The sequence below is a fragment of the Nicotiana tabacum genome, chromosome 13, assembly GCF_000715075.1.
Source record: "Nicotiana tabacum cultivar K326 chromosome 13, ASM71507v2, whole genome shotgun sequence".
Taxonomy (NCBI): Eukaryota; Viridiplantae; Streptophyta; class Magnoliopsida; order Solanales; family Solanaceae; genus Nicotiana; species Nicotiana tabacum.
The window spans coordinates 26474683-26498009 of record NC_134092.1 but is presented as its reverse complement, the minus strand read 5'-3'; the positions used below and the strand labels follow the sequence as shown (position 1 = coordinate 26498009).

Here is a 23327-nt window from a genome sequence, read left to right as displayed (position 1 = left end):
TGCGTAACGCGCTTGTTCCAATACTAGTAGATATACATACATAATTACATACGTATAGTTTAATACGCGAACCGAAAGAAATTAAAGCTTAGTAAATAATACCTAAATCAAAAGTTTATAGTAATAAGTTGCATCAATTTGGATAGGGTTCAAATCTTACCAAAGGCATCATCCTCTTAATTTCTTCCCCTTCGTCCTATTCATGGGCAGGGGTAGATCAATCTTATATGAATCACATTAATATCTTTTCCGACTCTATATTTATATTGATAAATTTAATAAAAATTATAAATATTTAATTGTGAACCTAATTTATTATTGTACATTAACTTAAAATCGCTTTAAGAACTCATAAACCTCGGATTTTGCAACTCCTTTTTATGAGGGTTCATTCTCCCCTAATAATAATATTTTTTATTATTTGAAAGAAGAAAACTGCTCCTCCAAAGTGTGAACTGCGATATTGAAGTGAACTTGGAACAGAATAATGACCAGTACTACATATCACATCATTTGTTTTTTTCTTTGTTTATGGAAAATAGTACTACTATATATATATATAGCCCCACTGAAGATCTCAAACCCTAACCAACATATCTTTTGCTTTATATAAAGAAAATTAGGAAAAATAAAAAGTCTATATGGATCCTCTCTCAGAAATCTTCTCTTTTCATGAAATCCAAGATTATGATCTTTATCATCAGGAGATTCAGATCCCCTCTACTCCATGTCAAATACCCCAACAAGATTTGGTCAAGGTTGACACTAATTCCTTGGCAAGAAATGATACTAATAAAAAGAAAAGATCAAGAAGATTATTATCAAGTGTTTCAAAAGACAGTACTAGTAATGAGATCATGGATCAAAACAAGCTCATAAAAAGAATTGCACATAGAGATATTGAAAGACAAAGGAGGCAAGAAATGGCTCATCTTTATGCTTCTCTTAGATCACATCTTCCTCTTGAATTTCTCAAGGTAATTATCTAAGTCCCTATTTTCTCTTTAATTATCACTCTTGCTAGAGAGAGTTTATGGTGTTAAAAATTTATATACTATATGGGCTGTCATCCGACACTGCTAGAAAATAATATAGAGACGGGTAACCTTAGAGCAACTGTAAAGTTGTTTTCGTATTACCTATAAGTCACGGGTTCGAACCGTGGAAGACAGGAGCGAAGGTACATAGCCCCTAAGGGTGGTCAACTGACCACCCTTCGTCGAAAAATTACACTGTATATATAAATAAAATATTAGATTTTAATGGTATATAACATATAATGAACACTCTTTATCGGGAATTATTTTTACTTATTTCAAGTTTGAACACCCTAAATGAAATAACTGGCTTCGCCACTGGTGGAAGCAGTCACTAATGCTTGCATTAGGTTAGATTGTCTACATCACTTGGGTTGCGGTCCTTCCCCAGACTCTGCGTGAACGCGGAATACCTTGTGCACCGGGCCACCCTTTTTATACCAACACCGTTTGTGCAGTACAAGAAAGAAAGTTACAAGCTGAATTATAAGAATATGTCGATATCGCTTGTGCATAACTTCTTGCATAAAACCTAGCTATATATGTTGATCTAACCTTTTTTATTTATTTATTTAATTAGGGAAAACCTTCGGCATCAGATCATTTGGAACAAGCTATGAATTACATCCAACACCTTGAGAATAATATTAATGATTTTGAAAAAAAGAGAGACAAGCTGAATCTTTTTGCCCATTATTCCAACAGGGAGGATAAGGAAAGCATCCATAAATATAATTTAGAAGAGCATGTGACAGTGAATTCTTGTCAAGATGGTCTGGAGATTTTGATCAAAAACAAGTTTGGAAAAGAAGGGCTTCCTCTTTCAAAAGTGCTTGAAGAACTCATGAAGAGAAAATTAAATGTTGTTACTTGTGTTTCTACTACAGTAGATGAAACATCCCTCCACAAAATTCAGGTTGAGGTATATATATACTATGCAATGAGCTCATTTGTTTTGAAAAAAACAAAGATGACATACAATTTTATTTTATTTTTTGCAAAATGCTTTTATAAGCCACAATTACATGACTTTTTAACAAGAAGACATGATTAATATAACATGTTTTGTTGTGTTAACTTAGCCCTTAACAACAACATTAGTTCTTGTTGCATGGACCAAATTCAAAATTTATCAAGCGAAAATATTGGTGGCAAAAAGTTTCATTCTTGTATTAACTATCATGTCATTTAAAAGATAACTATAGGTAGTATCCATAAAAAAGTAAGATTTAGTAACCTGAAAATAAGGCAGAATACTTGTTACAACGAGTTAGTATAGTAAAAATAGAAATTCACTCAATCCAGGGTTTAGGTATGTGGCTGTCTTTATCTCATTAATTAATATTTCGCCTGGATTACAATTGATCTTTGCAGGACACCGATGTTTCATGCATGGATGTATCTACACTTGAAGAAAAGCTAGCCGAGATGATGCTTAATTTGTCTTAAGAGGAGGTTCATGAGTAATGGTGGCAATGGTGAGCATAAGAACAGGTAGGGGTAGGCAGAAGAAGTATTGGGAAGAGGTGGTTACGCAAGTCATGTCATATATTCAACTTACCGAGGACACTACACTTAAAAATATGAAATCGAAAATTAGGGTAGAAGATTAATAGGTACTCGAGCATATTTCTTTTGCATACCAGTAATATTAGTATTATTCTCGTATTTTTTTTATTCTTAGATTTCTTTTACTACCAGTTGTTTCTTTTGTTTCGATAATCTTATTATCTTGCTATTGTTATTGGTTTCTTTTTTCATGGCTTCTTCACTACCATATTCACAAGGTAAGGGTAAGGTCTACGTACGCACTACTCTCTCCTCATATCTCACTTGTTTGATTACACTGGGTTTTTGTTGTCATTATGGGTGGTTCATGAGTAACTTCAGATTACTAGGTATTGGTTTCTACTAAAACTTTATTCCAAGACCTGAGATTTTCTACTAATTACAAGTAACTGTAGCGTTCATAATAAGAGGGATTATTAACATGGAAGATAATTTAGATAACTTGTTACAATATGCTAAAATAGTGTAAACATTCTTTTCATTATCAATGTACAGTCAAACCTCTCTATAACAACATCTCTATATAATAATCATTCATTATAAAAGCCAAGTAGTACTAGTTTAATTTGTAGTCTTTATTGACCTGGAACACAAGCTTTACCAGCCAAGGCAACCTGATATGACCTTCGAAACTCTCTTCTCATGTCTTTGACCAAGCCCAGGGATTGACAATTTGGGAACCGGGGCCTTGCCATCCTTTGTTTGCGATCGACGTTGCGGCTTTGTCCGTCGATAGCTGAATGTTTCGATCTGGTTCGATTCATGATCGCATCTGCAAACCTTATCCCGTGCATGGGCTTTAGCGGATGTTTAAAGTTATATTTTACCTCTCTATAATAATTTTTTACCTATAACAACAACAACCATATTTATAGCAGAACACTCTTTGTAAAATTACCCCTCTATAACAGCCATATAGAATATTTAAGATTACTAATAATAATTCTAAAAATATGCATACCAAGGACGGATCTACTCATTGAATTTGGGTGCTCGAACACCCATTAACCTCAGCTCCGAATATATATAATTGTATAAAAAATTTGAGGAAATGAATATAAAAGAGCAGAAATTAAAGCACCCATGAGACAAAAAGTTTAATGGGTGCTTTGGTTAAGGGAGGATGCTAGAAGTTTACAAAAATTGAATGGGTGAGGGTTCGAATCTGACTTTGTTTTATCTCTTCTTATTTTACAAAATGTAACTCACTATAAAGAAAGAAAAAGAAAAAGGACTCCAAAGTTCGGCCCTTCTGAAGACGAGCAATTCCTCCCAAAGGGACAAAATCATCAATCTCTTTTCTTGTCAGCTACGTTATCCATCACAGTTTTACGGCGTCCATAATATTAATACTATGAGTTTTTTCGTTAACTTTTTTCATCACCGTGTTCAAATAGTTATGCATTTATGTCATATGATTGCTAATAACTTTATGTTAAAAAAGCTAAGCATCCACGAACTTAAATTTCTAGATCCGCCACTGATGCACACAATCTTTTTCATTAAACAAAGTTTCTATCTTGCATAAGATTTGAAGATTTGCATATGATATATTTTTCGTTGGATAAATTCCAAAAAATATTTAGATAGAAAATTTAACTGTTATAAGCTCTTAGATCGTCTTCAAGGAAAAACTATAGGATACTTTTTTGCTGAAAATTTGGACATGAATTTTCGTCAATTCAAGCGTTATATCGCTAGTAAGAGAATGAAATCTACGAAACAAGCTATAATTATAAAGTTTTTTCATCAATCGTGAAAAAAATTTATTTTTTAGGTAGCTTTAAAATATCTGCCTTAGAGTTTAAGTTTTTATACTTTTAGTTATGAATTTATTAACAATGTATTAGCTTTCTTCAATATTTAACTAGTGCAATATTTATATCTTTTGAGATTTTAAATTTGAATAATTTTTTTATCTTTTAAATGTAACATTAAAAAAAGAAAAATAATTGATTTTTGAATGATTTTTATCTATAACAGCCAAAAAATATTTAAACATCAAATGTTGTTATAGGTGTATAACAGTCATTTATTATAAAAGCCAAAAAATATTGGAACAAACGAGGTTGTTATAGAGAGGGTTAAATGTTTATAAGTTAACCTTTCTAAAATTGAGGGTAAACTCATGTCATCTTTGATGGTTTAAAAATAACTGAAGGATATATAAATTGGTTAGAATTTGCATGTATATTCAAAAATGGCTCTGAGCGTACAACATATCATCTGATGATTGATGAATCCCTGCAATTCAATGCTCTATTTAGATTCTAGACTAATAAAGGCGGAATCGAAATTTTAATTTTATGGGTTGTGTAAGTTTTCTGGATCAATATTGTAAAAAATGCACATTTCCCCGTGATGAAATTATGTGATTTGTAATACATACTATCCTTGGTCGCTATAGTTTCACTTGTAATGAACTAAAGCAAAAATGGACTTATAATCAAGGTTTAAAAGTATTTATCTACTAATTCAGGATTTTAAATCAGTAGGAATGAAAAACATCATTATACTTACTACTCTTTCGTGACAATGTGTGCAAATATAGTGTCTCCTTAGATAAAAGATGTAAAAGAGGCATAGCTTTAGGTATGACTTGTACACGAAGAAAAAGAATCACTTTTGAATCTTATGGTCATAAAAATGTTATGAAATTCTAGAGTTATAAAAGCATGTAATTATTGGTGATTCCCACAAAATTTGCATTAGTCCTTTTACCAACTAGCTTTTGAAGTCTTCTTTAATTATTTCCCACAGTGGCCAAAGTCTAAACTCGATTGCTTCGGAGTAGTAGTATAATGTAGCTACAAGTTCTTATAGTTAATTTTTGAAAGAATTCTGGTTCCTATTTAACCATAAATACCAAAGACTAAAAGGTAGCACATATATATATATATATATGTGTGTGTGTGTGTGTGTGTTAGAAGATTCAAGTTATATACCCGATTTCGAAAATTTTATCCATATTTGTCGTCAAAAGAAAAGGTTATTCAAAGCTTAAAATTATCACTAAAATTGTTCATTAATTAACCATATTATATTTTATGAAGGTCCGAGCGAAACATGTCATGATTTTGCTATTTTTTGGACTGTTATTCTCTTATCATATCACTCTAGGAACAGTCTTTTCCCTTACACCTGTACATAAGACAATCTATATAGTATACAGATCTATTTGAAGGTTATTTTGGTCTTTTTCTAAAAAAAATGCTTTCTTTTTGTCTTCTTCTTTTCTTTTCTTTTTTTAAAAGATTTTTGTGGATATTGATTCTGCATAAATATAAAAGGATACATTAGAAGGAAAACTACCCAAAACATAGTAGTGGTGTTGATCTTACTATTTGGCGGAAGACTTAATCAATTAGAGGATCGTTTGCTTTTGGATCAACTTAAACAATTAACTTAAATATCGACACCCAACCTTTATCTATTTTTCTTTGGGAAAAAAATATATTGTGATTGATATACCTTGTAACGACGGGTGGTCTGTTTTAGGGCTAGTAAAATCATATCCATAGAATCAAAACTAAGTCTTCATAAATTCATATTAGACATTTTAGATTCCCAAGATTTGGTTAGGTGCTATAAAAGTGTCGGTAATTGAAACTTACTCACAATTTCATTTGTACATTTTTTGGTGGATAGAGATAAATGGTGAAAAGTAACAAAGTACATACATTCCAAAAAAAAATTAGCTACGAATTTCATCGCTAATTTATCGCTAAATTGCTCGTAACTAACATAATTTTTTGATAAATTATCACTAATTCTTATTTTTTAAGTAGTGGTAAAAGCTGATCCAGAAACCACTAGTCCACTATTATTTAAAAAAGAAATTACCCAAATTTTCACAATCCGGAAGTTGGGGAACACGTTAGGACATAAGCTTATATCACTGACTAAAAAGAATTGGACAGCAAGATTGTAATGCAATAGGCCAGATATGAGATAATTTGCAGACCCACCATATTATGAAATGACTCTCTAACCAGGTGCGGAGCGGTACCATGTATTTGTCTTTAAAAATTTATTCAATATATAAATTATTAATTTAAAACTCAGTAACTTAAAACGATTAGAATCTCGAACCCATAAGCTTGAAATCCTGGCTCTACCTCTGTCTCTAACTTGGAACAAAATGTCTGAAAAAGGTTGTCAAACTCAGGTATTTGATCTCATCCTATTATGACCAAACTCATGTCCCAGGTATGCGTGACATAATAAGAAATAGTACACATGCAATGTTATCTTCTAGAAAATATTTGATCTTGTTGTTTTTTATTTTTTGAACGGATATGTTATTGAAAGAGCTAAATTTTCATATTAAATGCCATATGAAACCCGACATACAACAGTACTTATAATAACTATTTTTTTTACTATATTATTTCTGCTTGAGCAAAAAAAAATAATGAAAAGTCTCCAAAAATGAAAAGAAACAATCAAATAATGTCTATTTAATCTTGTTGACTTAAAAAACCACGAATTGCGATTAGCTTTTTATTTTGGGATTTTACACAAATAGCCGTCCATATTCATTATTTACTTTTTCTAGCCATATACATGATTTATACATTGATTATACACAATTATACACATATAATACATAAATTATGCATATATTATACCTTCACCGGCTATTTTTTTTTAAAGCAATTAATTGGATGGCTATTTGGGTTAATTCTTCTTTTATTTTTCATAAAAAATTAAACCAACACGATGCGACTTTGACCACGAGGAGGTTTTTTCCGATGTAGGTGGAAATGACTAGCCAAAATACATAAACAAATAAAATAAGACAATCTCTCAACAAATAATTGAAAATGGAATTTATTCATATGTGCACTACCAATATATTTTAATCAGCTAGCAGGCAACCTGTCTTATTTTTTAGGTTACTAATCCAGCATAACTTGTAATGCGCTAAATAATGTGATAGCAATGAGATATGTATTGTAATTTTTTGACTAAGGGGGTTGAGACTCCCCTCCACCCCTCTAGCTCCGTCCTTGCTTGATACAATCAAACCTCTATAATAACCGTATATGTTTTGATATTTTTTGGATGTTATAATGAAGTGCTGTTATAGATGACATATATTATAACATAATATAAAAGATCGGTTTCGAGATACACTTAGCTTTTATTGTGAGGGGTTGTTATACATTAATTTTGTTATAGAGAAGCTAGTATAAAATCCTTTTACACGATCATTCTATATATATAATAACTATTAAAAATGAAGCACTAAACTAAAAGGCTAGTGTGAAAGCAAATGGTGGGACTAGAACTTTAGGAGCGAAGATAAGAATAGTAACCATTAGAAAATTTGAATAAACAATTAGTGTGGTTAGCGTAGGTCAGTGTGTCATCTCCTTTATTATGAAGATATTGTGGAGATCTCAGAACCCTAACTAACGTATCTTGTTCTTTAACATCTTCCATTAGAATACCCAAAAGAGGAAAAGCCATAGGTTTAGTTCAATGGATAATTATCTTTGGGAGATCTTTAGTTGTAAACAAAATATTGAACAAGATCATGATCATCATCATCACCAGCTACTTCACATTCCTAATTTCCAATTAAATGGATTTTGCCAACAAGACCAAATCCCTAATCAAGATCTTATAGGTGGTCCTCGCGAAATTTCTTCATTCAACAACAATAATAATTACGCCTCAGTCCCAACAACTCCGTCTTCTGTCAATAGAAGGCAAGAAATTACTATAAGTAGTAATGATGATTCCAAGAAAGTTGTGCACAGAAATGTTGAAAGGCATAGAAGGCAAGAAATGGCAAATCTTCTTACTTCTCTTAGATCCCTTTTTCCCCTTGAGTTTATCAAGGTGATGATTCCTTCATTTTACTCTCTTCATATTTCAGTATAAGTAGAAATATAGTCTCATTTGTCCATTAGTATTTGTAAATATTGAACTTCAATATTTGTATATGTTAGAACCTCGTTATGTGAAATACTTGTGAAATATTGAAGTGAAAAAGGAGTTTTATTAGTATTTGCTCAGAAATACTTGTTTGAGGAGTATTTCAAGCGAAATTTATGTACAAAATCAGCTCTCAAATACAATTTTTCAACTTCAACTTCAAATACTATTTTTTTTCATTATCAACCAAATATTGTGTTAAAGTTATCGCTCTATTTCCTTCCTCTTTTCATGCAGATAGCCTTTCTCTATCTTTCTTTTTGTTGTTTTAGAAGGTTTTCTTGAGTAGATAGATCAAGAAGATTTACCTCACTACAATATTATTATGATGCATATACAGTCTATGGATATAATGAATGTGGTTTAGTATACCTGACAATAGCCAAAAAAATTAAAATTCCATGGCTATTTACTTAGCCATAGAACAAGTTAAGTTTTGATTGTAACTATTTTTTATCTACGCCATCCCTACCTACTTACCAAAAAATTGTTAGTGTGGTTAAAGTATTTAGCTGCAGAAAAATTCATATTTAGCTACAATGTATTCTGTAACTGTATATGCATAATATTGTATTACCTTTTAATTAAAGCTAGATAATAATATGGAGTGAATTTTGATTGCAAATTTAGGGTAAACGTTCAGCATCAGATCACATGCAAATAGCTGTGAATTATATAAGGCATCTTCAGAAGAATATAGAAGAGTTAGACAATAGAAGAAAACAAATCAAGAATTCATTGGATAATTTGGGTGCTAAAAATGGAAGTTCTTCAGCAAGTTATGTGCACAACAATTTTGTGACAGTAAACATATGTCAAGATGGTATGGAGATTTTGATTAATGTCAATAGTCATAAAGAGGAAATGTTTCCTTTGTCCAAAGTGCTAAGATGGCTACTCCTAGAAGGGCTAAATGTCGTTAGTTGTGTTAACTCCAAACAAGATGAATGGACTTTGATCAGGATTCAATGTCAGGTATGAAAAATTAAATGTCACATATTGAGTAATCCAAGTATTATTGGTTAGGGTTTCTATCCTAGTTTTTTCATTAGTATAATTTCTTCTCCATCTTATATGGCACACTTTTCTTTTAGTATGTTCAAAAGATTATGGAACTTTTATATATGTTGAAACTTTTTAATTTTAAACTTTCTATTTCATCTTTTATGAGTTGCTCTTACCACCTAAAAACATCATAATATATTTAAGACCATAAGTTCCCACGATAATTTTGGTATGTAGCAATTGTCTTTTTTTTTTACCTCAAAATATCGTGCATAGACTTTGTATCTTGCTGAATAAACTACAAACTCTGCATATTATGTTCTTTTTGTTATTTAAGAATTTAACTTATACATACAAAATCAACATCATAAATATATTGTACACAATTGGAATAGTATATTAAAAAAAATACATTATTAGATCATTTTATCGTAACTTGTCTTGCTTTCAAGATTGTAAATCCTACTTTTTACGGAATTGATTACATTGATATATTTATTGGATAATCTAATAGTGTAAAAATTTCTTTACATTATCAAAATATATAAGTTAACTTGTATCCTTCAGGTGATCTAAACAGTTTAAAAGAATATTTACATTATCAGTGTACAGAAATAAACTCTTTTTTTTAATCAAGAGCAATCCCTACATGTATATTAGAATATCTAATAAGTGAAAATAATAAGGAGGACATGCTGCCTTACCTGCAAATTATATCATTATAGGAATATTTACTATCAAATGAATCATTTTGCAGGTGAGTGATATATCAGGTGTCAGTGCAGTTGTACTGCAAAAGAAATTGACTGATTTGATTAATTAGCACAAGGAATTCATCAATCATTCAGGGATCCAAATATGGGTTTGAGTCCGCTAGAATCTAGAGCTTCTATATCTTGTACTATATACAGTAGATATAAATTTCAAACCTTATTCTCTAAACTCAATAACCACAATGTCTAAATTCTGAATTTGTCACTATGTTTATTGTCTCCGTCTATTTTCTGGTTCTTATGATATTGTTATTATTTTTATGGTTTCTGTTGTTGCTACTGATATATTGTATCTTTTCGTCTTCTTGAGTCGAGAGTCTATCGGAAACAGTCTCTCTACCTCTCTACTCCTTCGAGGTAGAGGTAAGGTATGCTGTTGTTTAGATTTGTCAGCATAAGGACCGTCCTTAAGAATGTTACTGTATATGCATGTTAGTGTATTTGAATATTGTTGTTGTAGTTGTTATAAGGACTTAATTTCGGTGCAGTTGGAATTAATGGCAGTGGCTCTTTGTGTTGTGGTTTCAGTTCATCATTCTTGATCAATATCTGAAGTTTTGATTATCAATTTTGATTCTCGATATGGAGTTGCTTTGAAAATATATATTGTAAAAGAGATTGCTTTGGGGGGGTTGAAGAAGAATATATGTAGCTAAAAGTAATACACCTCCTCGCTGGCTAATGTCGTTGCTAGCTTGTAAAGTTATGTGATTGCGTAAGATATGATATGGTTAGGATACAGGAGAAACGTCAAATTATTTATGCGATTATAAGCGGAGGCGGACCTATGCTATATCGAGAGTGGTTACCGATACCCGTAAAATTCGGTAAAAATTCCATGTATATATGTATTGCACCTGACCCAAACTCTACCTTTACAAAATAAAAATAACAAAAAAATCACTATTATTAACTGATATGTATCTTATCTTGTTTCTTGCACCCACTACTATCAACTGATATCATATTCATATACTCCCTCATTTTCAATTTACGTTAACCCATTTGACTGGGTACAGAATTTAAAAAAAGAGATAAAACTTTTAAACTTGTGGTGTAAAATGAGACACATATATTTTGTGTGGCTATAAATAATTGTATAAAGGTAAATTGTTTCCAAATAAGGAAAGAGGTCATTCTATTTGGCACGAACTAAAAAGAAAATAGGTTCACATAAATTGAAACGGATGGAGTATATCTTTTCAATTTCTAGGAGGCATGCAGTCTACTCTGACTTAACTCTTATTCGCATCTCAAACACTTCAAATTTTCGACTTATTAGGTATGCAAGTTGGATATTAAATTCTCTCCATCTTCCCTTTTTTTGCGTTTTATGCAAGTATTTTTTCATTTTATTCTTATCCCAATATCGTCAAACTAATAAATATGAAGTTTAAGTTCTATACACATATGAGATAAAAATACTGCTAGGTCACTTAAGATATTATTGCACCTAATTCTATTTAATATGAAGGAATTTTCATAAACCACTATAGTTTAGAGCATAATAGCTATAATTTATCTAATTATCATTCGTAACTATTGTTCAATTGTTATTAATTTGTATCACTTATAAATACAGTGTAAATATTTCATGTGTCGCGTAATTTTTCCTACTTTATACTACACAGTACCAATCAGAAGCAAGGAGAAAGCGAAGTAATTGGACGAGTAATAATTTTACCTTGTACCTTAACTTTTTTTTTATATATATAATATTACAAGTTTGTTATTCATATTGTTGGTACATGGCATCATGAAACGACGGTAACAATACAATCTATCCAAACATTATATACATCTAAATAATACAGTACTCAATACAATACAATACATGAAATGATACATCACAATTCACAACCATCCAAACAAGCTACTAGCGAAAGCCATTAGTAAATAAAACGACGGGCAAGGACGTATGGTGGAACTTATGGGTGTACAAAGAAAACCGACAAACCGCACTAAACCGTTAATTCAAGTCAAACCGAGAAAAAAAAACTCGCTTATGGCTTGGTGCTAGGAAAAAAAAATACCGAACATAATTGGTTTGGTTTGGTTTTAACTAAAAAAATCAAACCGAAACCAAACCAACCCGACATTACATATATACAAGTTTTAAAAATATTTTATACATAAAAATAATTATTGTAATATAATTTATAAATATTTTTTAAACTTTTTCATAGTTCTCTCTTTTAATGTATTATTTCAAGCTTGGACTTAGAACTTTTGAATAGTCAAATATGTTTTATAGCCCATAAAAGTTAGTGATTCAAATAAAGTCCAAAGCAAAATCAAATCAATGAAAATGCTAACAAAAAATTTCAATTCAACATTACGAATGACAATAGTATTGGATATTTATTTCTTAGTTTTTCATTACTTTAGATAGTGAAAATACATAACTTACTTTTACTATTATTTAGTCATGTAATTAATACTCAGTTCTTATTGATCATACTTATTTTAACATGATTTAGTACTTTTTGATTATGTTTATTTTTATTATGGCTTATTAATTAGCAATATTATTTCATGCAATTTGTTGAGTATTTTAGTATAATTATGACTCATTTCACATTATTTTGTATTATTTTATTGAATAACATCTTATGTGGTTTTATCCTACAATCACCTAAGAAATATTAGAGCACAAATTATAAATTTTATGCTATGAAGATTTTGTCAGAAAAAACCCGAAAAATCCGAGAAAACAAAAAACAAAATCTAGATTGAAAAATCATTCTATTGATTTGGTTTGGTTTATAGATTTAAAAATCCGAGACAATTGGTTTGGTTTGATAATTGAAAAATCCAAACCAACCCGGCCTATGTACAGCCATAGGCCGCCCAGTGGAACTGATCACAAAAGTAAATGCACGTCCTGAGATGCTTCGGATTTTTTTCTTTATAACCAGTAAAGTCAATCTATTCCTTTCTTTTCAAATTTTTGACGCCCGACTCCACATAAAAATAACTACCAAAAACTCTTTACCGTGAAGAGGTGGAGTACAAGATGACCACAAATACTCGGCAAATAGTTCACAGAACTACCAAAGAATCAATGAGGCACAAATCAGATAATACGGAAAAAATTTGAACCATCTGTTGAGTTAAATGAGGTGAGATGTGTGTCAACAAACAAATAAGCACATCTGATCAATTTCCTCCAATCTTCCTAGTATCATTTTCTTACTAACGCAGCTTGATTGATGAGAAAGCGATTATCTTTTGAAAGGCCTTGAAGAAGTGGTTATCTCACACAACCTAGTAAAATTATTAATCCAGAAAACAAGACAGATGCATACGAATATATGAATATAAAGATCCAAGGAAGCAAACTCATACAGATGAAATTCATAACATCAGCAGCATAACAAACTGTCAATTGGTGTGAATATTCAGAAGTCTTATTCATTCAGTCCTCAAGGGGAATATAATTACTCATCAGGAAAAAGACGTTTCAGATACGGTCAAGCTGCACCGGAGATGCAGTATGACAAGAAATTCATTCCTCTTCCTCCGCCTCCTCCAGCCATTTCACAAAGGGCTCCAGCGACTTGACAAAGTTTTGCCTGCAACAAATTTTAAGACACTAACCCCATTAAAACGCAGACAAGATTAACACAATAAATAATTGGAACATAACTCATTCGAGCTAGTCTCCCTCTTCGGGGAATAGCTCATTAACATCTTTATTTTAGCCAAACAAAGTACTAAAGACCAAGACAAAACAAACACCTACCTGCCCTTAAGGTTTGTTCCTTTACGGAACCAATGAAGAATGGTATCTTCTGCCAGCACATCTTGGTCATAGAGAGACCTTACAATTTCAGGGAACAACTTCATCAGTTTAGCATCCTCGTAGCACTGGACTTGGACTTTGTACATTAGTTCCAATTCAAGCTTTCCAGAGGTGCAGAAAGTATTCAACAGTTCTGCCCATTTTTTCACCTAGACAAAAAGGGAAGGAAAAAAAAAGGGACAAAGAATCAGATCATATAGAAGTGAAATTTTTTGGATACTGAGTGCAATCTGAGCAGTTAAACGAAGAAGCTACAGAAACATTCGAATATGACGGTCACCGTTAATTATAAGACTGAAAGAGACATAACATTACACAAATCAACTAGTTATGTTCCAATTTGAGATAGAGGCAAATCTTCAGTTCTTTGTACAAGCTACTTGAGGGATTCAATTCCCCTATCATTGTCTTGAGTGGTAGAAACATTCTCTTGCATAAATGCAGGGTAAGACTGCGTACAATTGATCCTTGTGGTCCGGTCCTTCCCCGGACCCGCGCATAGCGGGAGATTAGTGCAGCGGGCTGCCCTTTACAGTGAAATCTCTATATTTACTTTTTTTTTTTTTGTGTGTGTGTGTGTGTGTTGGGGGGGGGGGGGGGGGGGTGTAACTCTTTATAATAAGCATTTTATTGGTAAAAAGAGGGCAACCTGGTGCACTAAGCTCCCGTTATACACAGGTCCGGGGAAAGACCGGACCACAAGGGTCTATTGTACACAGTCTTACCCTGCATTTCTACTTTTTGATTTCAGTATTACAAATAATTTTGATTAAAATAATTAGTTTTCACATTCACTATAAAAAGCAAATTACATTTGTAGTCCGTTAAGTTAATTTAGGATAGATTGCAACTTAATTTGCAAATAAATACATAAAATATTCCAGTAAAATATATCATCTTTGATGTTGGAATCTCTTTTTTGTTTTTTATTAAAGAGGAGTCAAATCATATGATTTTAGCACGAAAGTGCTGAATAGCACAAAATATAAACGGAGGACTAAATTTGAGCAAACATTAAAAACAACAATGTAAGTACTGTTCCATATACATAAGACTAACTCTGCACAAAACTAAATACTACTATGAAGGATGAAGTTGCTTTCTAAGACACATATGAGGGACTAAACATGCTATTTGCGCAATTTTAAACTACTACACTTGCATTTTACTACAAAAGAGACAACATCCTAGAAAACAGGAATTGATATAAACTTACGCTAGTCATCGGTGACCATAAGAACAAACATTCTCTACTTGGGCAAACGACTAAATTCACTTAGTCAAGCAATTGAACATGTGCACAAAACTAGCTAACATGAGACAAAGTTGCTACAAGTCATCATGTACAGCTATGCCATTCAGCAGCAACAGTTCATGATCAACAGTTCCAGTCTTGCGAAGTTGACAGCAAGATTAAATTGCTAAAAATGATAGGAAAACCCCATCATGAAGTCATCACTAGACTTCATGATCAGTTCCGCTCACGCTGATGCATAAATGCACTTCCATACATAAAATATAAATGATTTAAGCAGGTACAGCATGCAGAATCAGCTTAAGCTGATTTTAAAGTTGCCTATCAGGTTTGCCCACTGACACTTCCAGTGAATCCTTCCGATATACAAAAATTACTCCCTCCATTTCACTTTTTATGTGTCTTAGTTTGACTGGGCACGGAGTTTAAGAATATAAAAGACTTTTGGAGACAAAAGCAAAGTAAGACGCGTAAATTGAAAGGAGGGAGTAATAACCAAACAATTATCGAGCTGTTGTCATATTTCTCTTTTTATCCTCAGAATCAATATGACATAAAAATATAGAAGAAAGGGCATGGGAATAACCCATAATTAAAACAAATGTTTTATTTTGGTAAGTGTTCTTGAAGCAAAAGTTGTCTCATTGATTTGAAATCCACTAACACGTGAATTGTGATCAACTCACTTCACTATACAGCATAAATTTGAAACTAAAACAGGATAATCCAGAAGAAATTGGATAACTTTGCTACATTTTCAAGCAGGCATTTGGTATATCTGAAAGCTATGCACACATTTTGAACAATGCAGTGAATTATGTGCCATGTGTGTCGCTAGATAAAAAATAGCTAAGAGTTTTCCCTCATTGCTGGAACTACAATAGAAAATTTTATCTGTTACAGCTAAGGGTGGCATGTGGGCCGGGCCCAGTCCTAAGTGGGTTTCGCAGGCCCGGTCCTAAGTGGACCGGTCCTAAGCGGTTCTGGGCTTCGCTGGTTTCTTGTTGGAACCAGTCCGGGACCGGGACCACGAACTAACGGTCCCGGGCCTAAGTGGGCCCAACGGATACTTTCTATTTTAAAATTTTGTTTTTATAGAAGTTAGAGGAAAAAAATGGTAATAAAAATATCTAAGGCAATTCCTTGTAAATTATATTATAGAATTGTCACCTAAATTTTTTAATTCAAATTTAAAGACAAAAATATTGTAAAGAGATATTCAAAGCAATGCGTTATAATATATATATTATACTATACTATATATACATCTTAAGATATATAAGCTATATTCGATTTACTATATATACATCTTAAGATATATAAGCTATATTCGATTTATATACTATATATACATCTTAAGATATACTATATATACATCTTAAGATATACTATATATACATAGTATACTAGATATACTAGATATATATATAGTAGATATACATGTATATATAGTATATCTTAAGATGTATATATAGTATATAAATCGAATATAGCTTATATATAGTAAGATGTATATATATTATAGTATAGTATAGTATACATATAAGCTTATATTTATACTATACTATAGTCTATACTATATATACATCTCATAAGATATATAAACTATATTCGATATACTATATATTAGTCATTGGGCCCGGATAGGCCCGTTTAGGACCGCTTGAACCGGCCCACTTCCCAGCCGGTCCCGGTCTCGCGAGCCTCGCCTATGGGACCGGCCCACCTCCCCACGGTCCCGGTCCTATCCGGTTAGAACCGTTTAGGCCCACTGCCCATTTGGGCTTGCGGTCCTGGGCCGGGCCCGGTCCTAACCGGCCCACATGCCACCCTTAGTTACAGCATTAGTGGGTTCCACTCACAAGTGCTTTTTCAATTTTGAAACAGATACTCACTTGCAGTCTCAAAAATAAAACTACATCAAGAAACTTGTCAATGACTAAAATGTTAATTACCTGGCGAAGAGCTGAATTAGCGTTCTGCTGTTGATTCTTTCCTGACCATTGAATAGCATCCATCAATACATCCCACAAAATTCGCACAACTTCTATATCTGGCAATTTGGCATCTTTGACATGTTGCTTCACAGTCTCTATGACTTCAGAGATAGCAGCTTCTTCTGCTAGCTGAGTTGTTAATGCAGACTTCATTTCCTTGAGCTTCACCTCAAATATTTTCTTATCATTATATTCAACCAAAGGCAAAAGGCCAGCATTGCTGAAATAAGAAAGTCCATACACCATTAGGCATAGCTAAAGACAGAAGGCTTGAATAAACTGACCCAATTTTTCTTTCTTTTAACCCTTACCCTGCTCCCCAACCAACAATAAGAAGGGAAAGAGAGAAAGATTGCACAATAACTAGTTCAGTTTCCACACAGTAAAGAGTCTTGAAAGGACTTTAGCCTGGCATCATTTTTTCAGTTTTATTGATTTCTTAGTTTGCCATGTATAGTTAATATAACAGTAGGCTGACATAGCGCCTGGAAAATCCAGCCAAGTTCCATGTTTAACAGGAGAATGATCTAAGAAGGACCAAAAGGTATGCCAAATACGAACCCTTGTTCCTGACACGGCAAAAAAAAATAGCTTGCAGTAAAACTTGAAACTTTGAACAATAAAATCTCAATTATAAGTCTGCCTTCTGTCTTACCTAGTTCCCTATTTCACAAGGAAAAAAAAGTACAAAAAAAATAAATTACCCAACCCAAAGCAATTTCTCCAATTTGTTATCATGAAAATCTTCAATAATGAAGCCCCAAAGAGAAGTCTCAAAATGACACAACTCTTTACACACAAATGAAGGATAGCATTTATCGGAATAGGACTCTTGCAAATTCCACATTTAGCACTCTTGACAGCTTCAAAAACACACAATAAATACAATATGTTTTATGAAGGCAAGTTATAATATACTAAACGGCAGTCCATATCTTCCACTTTTAGCTACTTTGATTGCAAAAAGAAGGTGATACTTTCTGGGATACCTTATTACCTAGTAACTACTACCTAGGAAGCAGCCCTTCTTGTTTATATGAATGACCTTCATAAGAGAACCATTTGAGCCATAACAAGACCTTTTAACCAATAAGAAAAGAAAGAAAAACCTAGTGACCAAGGAACTGAAGAAAAAAGGGATCCAGAACAAAAGATATTGCAGGTAAAACCTTAGGAACATTAGATTGTGTTGTCTGATATTTCGGTTCCACTTAACTTCTTATTTCAGATACAAAGCACTTTTGACTCTTAATCAAATATCTTTATTTTGTTTTTTCGTTTTTCATCACACCAAGAAAATTCTGAGGCATAATGTTTACAGCTTAAAGCAGCCAAAAAATTCCCCATCTGTTCACCGCAGCAAAAGAAAATTGAGAGCAAGGAATGATGAAGGATTGATAACTTTGCTTAAATATTTTCTTCCTGAGTCTTAAATGAAGTATAAAAACTACTACAACCCAGGATAATTTTTAAATTAAAAAAATTACTCACGTGAAATGCTCAGAGACAGCTTCAGGTGTCCTCTTTGCAGAGGGGAAGAACTCAAGAAGATCGTCCTCCATCTTACCCCTCTTAAGGATTGAGATCAAATCATCAAGACTGTTGTCAATCAGATATTCCTTGAAAAAGTCTGTGATAAAAGCTAGAACTATCCCTTTGGCAACAAGGTTGTCTTTGAGCAATGGCTGGAGAACAGTCTCCGGAGGAAGGCCTGATAGCTTCTGGGAAAAGGCAAGGGCTGTAAATATTGCGAGCTTCTTCCTTTCATTTTCCTCGAAGAGCTCCAGTGACTGCAACATTTTTCGCATGACATTTTCAAGGTTCTTTATAAGAAACGGTCTTCTCCTCAATATCTTCTGTACATAGATGACAGATGGCAAAATGACTTCATGTGTAGGTTCACACTCAATTACAGAGTAAGGATGGCGATCCCCTTCATCGGGTTTAATTGTTCCAGGTTGTGTACGACCTCCAATGAAGATAACCTAACACAACACTACATGGTAAGATGAAATGCTAAAGAGAAGAACCAAAGACAGCAAAGCGAGAGCAGTTATTGACATTGTATCAGCCATCCAACAGCAAACATTAATAAACAAGACATCCTTTTTTTGGGGATATGGTAACTTGCTCCCTTGGTGACTCGAATCTATAAACAAGGTATCTTCTTGACAAGCACGAACAACATGCTTAATTGAGCAAATTCCAACAGCTCAACACGGCATATGATCTACTTAAGGTAATAATGTAAAGGTACCAGCATAAAACAACCTATAACACAACAATCACTGCTACACTAGTATCAAATTTTTAAAAATGGAACAATCGTAACACAAGGAAAAGAAGACCCCAAGAAGATTAAAATTTAAAAAAAAAAAAAAAAAAAATCAGACACCATAAGACAAACAAAAAGATACTTCCATCCACACCTACAATGAAATTCTATCTACATGCACCTTGAGGACACAAGTGGCAATGTTCCTGTATGAATATAATCTTATATGTTTATATTTTACCTCGAAAAAAGTGTCACCGTATCTTGAGAAGTTGAGGTCTGAAGACTCGAGGTTCTTAGCAACAAGTTCCTGTGCATAATAAAGCATTTAGTTGAGACTTATCCCCAAGTATTACCAGCATCAAACATTATATTGAGATTGATGAATAACTATTAACAGCATAAAATACTAGTAATGAAGAAAGAGAGAAGTATAAAGCTGGTGACCCAAATTAAATATCCAATTACCAAATCACCAGCATTATCCAGATAAATCTGGACCACTGCATCAGCAAATGCTGCAGGGTCCAGCGGCGCAGCAATATTCCGCTTGCGGGTCTTAATCCGCGTACCACTGTAATCAAAGGACAAAATCAACAAAAGTTATGGAATTTACAACAAATAGCAGACAGCATAAATAAGAGTAAGAGCTCGGCTGAAAAAAATAACTCACCCGAGAGTGGGCTTCTCCTTCGAGCTATCATTCAAAAACCAAAACAAACAAAAGTTTAATAAAGGACAAGAAGCATTAATTGCAACAACACAAATTATCCAGCAGAAACAGCATAGTATACAAGCTTCACAAAAAGCCACTGGCTATAGTGCAAAAAATAACTCAAGGATGATCAAAATTAGGAGAAGTTTGTATCTTTTGACTTGCGGTTTTTTTTTGATAAGGTGTCTTGCGACATATATAAACAAGAAAGTTCACGGAAAGCCAACAGTAGACAAGTACTAGTGTGGATTAAAGTACCTCGACCACAGACAACTACTAGAGTGGAATAAAAATCATAAAACGAGTGTGGACACATTCCTATTATAAAGAACCTACATCATACATACTTATATCACTAATTTATAATATGTAGGGATACTAGTTCAGCATTCATCGACTCTGCAATGAATGTACGACATGCTAATAGATTTACTGACATTTAATGTCAAAATTAGATAGGGTTCCACAATCCTCATCTCAGCCTTGTCCTTTTCAGCTGGAGTAAATTGACTATAGATGGTCGTGTTGCCACTCAAAAATAAAGATTAATTTAAACTCCCTCTGTTCTATACTCTTTTCTTTTTAGTATGTGACAGAAAAAATGAAACTTTCATATATGGGAAACTCTTCAACTTTAAATTTCTCAGTCTACCTTCAATAAAATATTGTTATACCCATAGAAATGACATGGTATCTTTAAAACCATACGTTTTAAGATTATTTTTGGTATGCGCCAAAAGTCAATCTATCTATCTTAAACTCCGTGCTCAATCAAACACCGCTATATAAATTTATAAAGAGAGGGAGTATCATTTAGTCCACGAAGGAAAATATTGGTGGTAACAAACCTTTGATAACAAATTTTCTTATTTCTCCAATAAAGAGTATTCGTGTGAAGAATAAGTTTCCCTCATGTAAACGAATGAACAAGCCAACTTAATAGGATTACATTTAACAAAAATTGCTCAAATAGACTAATACAACTCATTTTTTTCATTCTGGTCGCTGCTCCTTTTTATTTTTCAAAGTACAGCTTCAAAAGACGCAGTTTTCAGCCCATTCCTTTTCTCTACATAATTGGCAGCATCTAAAAGAAACACCACAAAGTAGTTTTCAGCATCTTTTAACAAATAAAGGCTTCACACGCCATGGATCGTGAGTTCACAGAATTGAACCTGCGACCATTTATTTTTTTGATGAAATAAGTGATACATCATTAACAGGAATGAAAATGCGACCATTTTAATCTGTAAAGCCTTCATAGCTTGTCAGTCTACTATGGTTCCAGTTTGTGTGTTCCATTTGAAAGGTAAAATAGGGTTCTAACATGTTCATTAATACTTTATAGCATTTAACAATATATCATGTGTAAACTGTTTGTGTGTATGTATTATGTATATGTGTGTTTGGAGAGAAGGAGGAAGAGAGAATAAACTTTCCGGCTAAAGCAGGTTCGATTGGACCCCTTGGGTCAAAGTTGATCACCTAATGATAATAAATCCACTAGAACATATAGCAGCACCTAATTAATTAATTTTTTCAATTAATACTAGCGGTTTGCCTTTTATCAAATCATTTGTTCCACATATTGGAAACATGGATAACTATTACCTTGTGACTTCCTATTAAACAGTTGGTAGACTAATTCAAAAACTTTTAAATGTCACAAAAACTTGCATCATGACACGTTTTTATTGGCGCAGGTCTCTGTCCAAGCGAAAAATATCAAGCACACACACACACACATATATATACACATACATACACACATAATACATAATATTCGTATGTTAATAGCATCTGTATACGAGATAACAAAGAAGAGGTCTTAAATAAGAGATAAAACGCTAATTTTTCAACATGAAAAACATTCAGAGTTAGCGTTGTTCTTTTCGTAATTTTAACACCTCAAATTAAAACAGAAAAACATAATTAAGCTAATAATTTCCTCAAAAAAATAGATCTTCCGAATATTAACGAAAAAAAACCCTAATTCACCAAAACATAGATCGATTTGTGAGAAACTTTCATAACAATACACTCAAATATATTCAAAAACAAAACAGCAAGCGGAATAATTTAAAAAAATTAGTACAGAAAATCGATAAGAAATTAACAGATCGTAAATAATTAATTACACATAAAACAGAAAAAATCGACTAAAAATAGGATAGAGATAATGAATCGTTACCTCATAAACTAAGATGGAGAAAAATCAAGGTCGATGCAGAGACTTCTGCGCTTTGCGGATGAGAGAATATTAGAGTGAGAAGGGGAGAATAGGAAGAAGAGAGAACCGAGTTCTCGTAATGCCCTGTGCTAAGATATTTATATCACTTTTTATTTCCTTAAGGGTGAGGCTGGCTTTGAGTGAAACTAACAAGTAACAGTCTCAGGGTCGAATCCTACTTACAACATTAGAATCAGCTGGTCTATTAAAACTACTTTTTTGTATCATTAAGATCATTGAACTCTATACATTACTCCTCCGGTCCATTTTAATTGATCTTTTGGTCTTTTCATATGGTGTACAATATTTAATTTTTTTATATATTGAGAAGTAATTAATTTTTTTTTTCAAAGTTGTCCTTAGAATAAAGAGCCTAAGAATATTTGTTGTATTTTCAATGAACAAATTAATAAGGTTAAAATAGTTAATTTTTATGTTAATTAATGCTAAAAGGTGAATTCCTTAATATGTGTGAAAACAGCCAAAAAATCAATTAAAGTGAACCGGAGAGAGTATATCATAAAGTCATTAAATTACTTTTTCTTTTCATTAAAGTCACTAAACTTTACATGTTGTATTAGTAAAGTAAGGATGACAAAAATAGCAAAACTAAAGTTGTCTATATACTTTGATTACTTATAAAATCACATAAAAGGTCTATATGGGGATATAAGGATACAGATACTAATGTCGTCTATGAAGTATACATTGATGTAGGTA

General features: G+C 32.6%; 3 protein-coding genes across 4 annotated transcripts; 2 read left to right on the top strand and 1 right to left on the bottom strand.

The window, feature by feature from the left end:
* The first annotated feature begins 594 nt into the window (after positions 1 to 594).
* Positions 595 to 2732, top strand: LOC107785507 (transcription factor bHLH118-like). Of its 2 annotated transcripts, none has more exons than XM_075229082.1 (3): positions 595 to 977; positions 1618 to 1953; positions 2412 to 2732. In XM_075229082.1, exons 1-3 carry the CDS (start codon positions 642 to 644, stop codon positions 2484 to 2486), a joined length of 747 nt encoding a protein of 248 aa, XP_075085183.1. In that variant the 5' UTR covers positions 595 to 641; the 3' UTR covers positions 2487 to 2732. The 2 variants fall into 2 exon arrangements, with proteins under 2 accessions (XP_075085183.1, XP_016462318.1); XM_016606832.2 differs by having other exon boundaries at positions 1618 to 1959.
* Positions 2733 to 7968: 5236 nt separating this feature from the next.
* Positions 7969 to 10589, top strand: LOC107785508 (transcription factor bHLH118-like). The gene is made up of 3 exons (XM_075229081.1): positions 7969 to 8456; positions 9183 to 9527; positions 10315 to 10589. Exons 1-3 carry the CDS (start codon positions 8094 to 8096, stop codon positions 10378 to 10380), a joined length of 774 nt encoding a protein of 257 aa, XP_075085182.1. The 5' UTR covers positions 7969 to 8093; the 3' UTR covers positions 10381 to 10589.
* A 3023-nt stretch (positions 10590 to 13612) lies between these two features.
* Positions 13613 to 22708, bottom strand: LOC107762222 (uncharacterized). The gene is made up of 8 exons (XM_075227837.1): positions 22569 to 22708; positions 20336 to 20359; positions 20131 to 20236; positions 19904 to 19972; positions 18879 to 19372; positions 17346 to 17607; positions 14076 to 14284; positions 13613 to 13905 (listed from the first exon to the last, which is right to left on the bottom strand). The coding sequence occupies exons 1-8, from the start codon at positions 22571 to 22573 to the stop codon at positions 13839 to 13841; spliced, it is 1236 nt and encodes a 411-aa protein (XP_075083938.1). The 5' UTR covers positions 22574 to 22708; the 3' UTR covers positions 13613 to 13838.
* Between the last annotated feature and the right edge of the window lie 619 nt (positions 22709 to 23327).